Below are 4,476 nucleotides of genomic sequence, written 5' to 3' on the forward strand. Positions count from 1 at the left end.
TTAATAATTTTTATTATAAATAATTTTAAATAATATAATCCAAACGACATCTAATTTATTATTATCTATTTTACTATAAAAATTATCAAATATAAATCACATTAATATCAACTCATTTTTTCTTATCAAAATCAATTTTAAAAAATCAATCCCATCCAAACTTCTATTAAAAAATTTTAATCCAAATACATACTAACTAATTAGTAATTACTTTGGCCTGCTGTCTGCACCGTCTATTTCAGACCTAATTTTGATCAAAGCCATTAGCTCTTCTCGCGGCCACCGGTTCGCGCCGCTTGAGTTCCTCTGCGTCTGCCTCTCCTCGCTTCTCTCAACGAATTGAACCAAAAATACGACTCTTGGTGTTCTTCTTCTGTTCTTGATTCGCAGGTTTCGTGGTAGCCGAAAAGAAAATTAGTTTTGCATTTTATATTTCCTACGTTTTCAACTTCTAATTTTTTAGGAGGGGCCAGCATGGATAGTTGCTACCGTTGTAGCCATGGATGCTGGGAAGGATGAATGGTACTATAAATCTTGCTGGAGGTGTTCCAAGAAATGCATGGGCAACGGGAAGTGATTTTGGTGTGAAAACTGCAAGGAAGGTGCATACATGAGGTACCTAAATTCATTATCAGTAGATTTAACCTAGATATATGCAGCAATGATTTAGATATCAGAAATGTGGCCAATATGGCAGCACGGATATTTTTCTAAATTAGATGTGGTTTCATTGACAGATATAAGTTGAATGTATATTTGACTGATGTCATTGGCAACTTTTGCACACTTGAAGCTTTAACACATCCAAAAATGAAAACAAGGGATCAGTTTTGGGTCTTGCAATGGGGAGAGCTCCTTGCTGCTAGAAAATTGGATTCAAGAAGAGTAACAAATTATCAATTTGCGTAAAATGCACAAAATTAGGTAAAATTCATCAGTTTCTTTTTGCAAATGATTGATAAAAAAAATATTATTTGTAGTTGTAGGTACTAAACGAGGATAGAAATTGTATGTCAATTGAGTTCTCTTTGTCATCGAACTTTTTAATTGAAGTAGGAAACGAAGCCTCTTTTCTATTTGTGCTATAGTTTGCGTTTGTTTGCAAATTAATGTTTATGTTTACGGATGATGTGCTTAAAGTATACTTGCTTCTAAGATATAAAACCTACTTCAAGTATCATAGTTTTCTAAGGAGCTAATTAACCATCTCTGTGCACATGAAAATTGAAAACCAAATTAAGCATACAGGTACACTGGATCAAGATGCTTATGTTTGTGAATGTTTGCTACTCAGAGAGGTTGGATTAAGCTGAGTATACCTTTTTCTTGCCTCAATTTAAGATATCTAAAGCAATGTTGCTTAAACACTGCTCAAATCCGAAACATATTTTTCAACACAGAAATGTGCACACCCTCAAGGAGACAATTCTTGGGCAGATAAAGGGATGTGTGACAACAAAAACACTGGAATTTGTCTATGCCTCCATGATCAAGACCAATGCCAACCAAGATTGCTTCTTGATGAACCAGTTTATAAGTGCATGTTCTCTATTTTCATGCATAGATTTAGCAACTTCAGCTTTTACTTGGATGGAAAGTCCTAACGCTTGGGTTTATAATGCATTGGTCAGAGGCTGTGTTCATTGCTGTCACCCAAACCAAGCGTTACTTTATTATACACATATGTTGAGGAACAACGTCAAGCCTACCAGTTATTCGTTTTCATCTTTAGTTAAGGCCTGTACTTTGTTGATGGATTCAGCTTCAGGCAAAGCTGTTCATGCCCATGTTTGGAAACATGGATTTGATTCTCATGTGTTTGTTCAGACTACGCTCATCGAGTTTTATTCAATTTTAGCCGAGCTGCGTGACTCCATAAAGGTGTTTGATGCTATGAATGAAAGAGATGTTTTTGCTTGGACTACAATGATTTCTGCTCATGTTCGAAATGAGGACATGAATTCTGCGCGCCAGTTATTTGATGAAATGCCTGAAAAAAATATTGCTACATGGAATACCATGATTGACGGGTACACAAAATCAGGGAATGTTGAGTCTGCTGAAATCTTGTTCAAGCAAATGCCTTCTAGAGATGTTATTTCTTGGACAACCATGATGACTTGTTATACTGGAAACCAAAGGTATGGTGATGTAATAGCACTTTTTCATGACATGATCAACAATGGAATGATCCCTGATGAAGTGACTGTGACCACTGTCATTTCAGCCTGTGCCCATCTAGGAGCTCTTGAATTGGGAAAGGAGGTACACCTCTATTTGATGCTGAATGGGTTTAATCTTGATGTTTACATCGGCTCTTCGCTTGTTGATATGTATGCAAAATGTGGGAACATTGATAAGTGTCTTTTGGTGTTCTACAAATTGCAAAGGAAAAACCTGTTTTGTTGGAATGCTGTGATTGATGGGCTTGCAACACATGGATATGCAGAAGAAGCATTAAGTATGTTTGGCGAAATGGTGAGGAAAGGAATCCAACCAAACGCAGTTACATTCATTAGTATCCTAACTGCTTGCACCCATGCTGGGTTCGTAAATGAGGGTCGTCGCTGGTTTATGAGCATGATGCAGGATTATTGTATTACTCCTCAGATTGGGCATTATGGATGCATGGTTGACTTGTTGAGCAAGGCAGGGTTGCTTGGGGAAGCTTTAGAGATTATTAGAACCATGACATTTGAACCTAATTCCTTTATTTGGGGTGCCTTGTTGAATGGGTGTAAGCTTCACAAGAACTTGGAGATTGCTCATATTGCAGTTCAGAATCTGATGATTCTTGAGCCGGGTAACAGCGGGCACTATAGTCTTCTTGTTAACATGTATGCTGAAGTAAATAGGTGGAATGATGTTGTGAAGATCCGGAAAACCATGAAGGATTTTGGCATAGAAAAGAAATATCCTGGGCATAGCTGGGTAGAAATCGATAAGAAAATTCATCTATTTGCAGCATCTGATAAACATCATCCATTGTACGGTCAAATTCACTTGTTGCTAGCTGAACTCGATGAGCAGTTGAGGCCAGCTAGCAATGTCTACGATATGGAGCTTTTTGTATAATGACTTAGACTCTTTAAGCAAGAGTCTTTAGGAGTTAGAAGGAATATCATTGTATCAAAGAAAGGTATAAAATGTGATGAAATTTGTACATAGCTAAACAGTTGAAGAGTAAGCCCAAAAGAATGCTTAGCTTCCTTTATGTGCTGTTAATCTTAAACCCCACTTTGGTCTCTGAGATTGGCGAATTGTACTGATTTGGTCCTTGACTTCCTAATTGTTATAATTTAGTCCTCCGGATTCAAAAAAATACACCAATATAGTTCCTCTTCAACGCCATTAGTTTGATAGCTCAAGTCTTCCCATATTACACATTAAAACGACGTTGTATACGTTTTGGCGCTAAAAGAGCACTAAATGATATCATTTCAGGGTTTGAACAATGATAAAAGGGAGGGGGTATAAAGTTTTAGGATTGTTCAAACCATCAAACGACTTCATTTAGTGCTTTCTTTAGCGCCAAAACACATACGGCGTCGTTTTAATATGTCTAGTGTGACAAAACTTGAGCTACGTCACTAAAGGTGTTGAGTTTTGGCGACAGAAGATACACGAAGGACTGTATTAGTGCATTTTTTTGAATCTGGAGGATCAAATTGTAGCAATTAGAAAGTCAGAAGCCAAATGAGTGCAACTCGCCAATCTCAAGGACCAAAGTGGGCTTATCTCTCTTTTGGCAGCTGATATAAGTTTGGTCTTATACTAGGCTTTGAAATTGATTTTGAGAATCTATTTTTTTTATTCATTGTTTTATGAAAGACCTTGTATTAGACCTTGCATTAACGCCTTAACGGGATTTATTATCGCGATGTATTTGATGATTGATATGCGAGTAAAGTACCAAAACTACCCACAAAGATTATAAAATTACTTCTAAAAGAATGTTGCTGAGAAACTACTTATAAAAGCCAAAGAAAAATCGTCCGGAGCTCCCAAAACGTTTGATTCATCTAACAAGCTTGCTTGTGTTAATTGTGGCCTACAAATTAAAGAGACTTTAAATTAAAGAAAGTCCCAAATTTAATAGAGTTTATAGCCCATCCACAATAGATGGGTAGAAATTATAGCGGATATTAGCAAGTTTTATCTAATGAATACAATTATAAAAAGAAAAAAACATAATTATAAAAATAAGAAGAATAAAAGATCATATTAAAATTTCATTTAGCATTTTCTACCTTTTTTTATTAATAAGTTATGCACGAGACGAGACCCAAAAAGATGAAAATTGAAAAGGTAACCATCCATGAAAAAATAGAGTGAATGGTGGTTACTAAAATAGAAATACTGATGTAAATTTCGTAATTTTTGGAAAAAATATTTAACGAAAGTTGCAAATTAACATGTGATTATCACATGGTTAACAAAAATATTACGTGCATACAAAAAATCAGTCACCATGTA

The 4,476-nt window shown here is 35.8% G+C and overlaps 1 protein-coding gene across 5 annotated transcripts; it reads left to right on the forward strand.

Annotated features, from left to right (window-relative positions):
* Positions 1–206: 206 nt before the first annotated feature.
* LOC130946561 (pentatricopeptide repeat-containing protein At1g06143) lies at positions 207–3,774 on the forward strand. Of its 5 annotated transcripts, none has more exons than XM_057875336.1 (5): positions 207–390; positions 464–615; positions 738–924; positions 1,242–1,298; positions 1,401–3,774. In XM_057875336.1, exons 3-5 carry the CDS (start codon positions 911–913, stop codon positions 3,073–3,075), a joined length of 1,746 nt encoding a protein of 581 aa, XP_057731319.1. In that variant the 5' UTR covers positions 207–390; positions 464–615; positions 738–910; the 3' UTR covers positions 3,076–3,774. The 5 variants fall into 5 exon arrangements, with proteins under 5 accessions (XP_057731319.1, XP_057731320.1, XP_057731317.1 ...); XM_057875337.1 differs by having other exon boundaries at positions 223–390; positions 474–615; XM_057875334.1 differs by having other exon boundaries at positions 223–615.
* The last annotated feature ends 702 nt before the right edge of the window (positions 3,775–4,476 follow it).

This window comes from Arachis stenosperma, chromosome 8, assembly GCF_014773155.1.
Source record: "Arachis stenosperma cultivar V10309 chromosome 8, arast.V10309.gnm1.PFL2, whole genome shotgun sequence".
Lineage (NCBI taxonomy): Eukaryota > Viridiplantae > Streptophyta > Magnoliopsida > Fabales > Fabaceae > Arachis > Arachis stenosperma.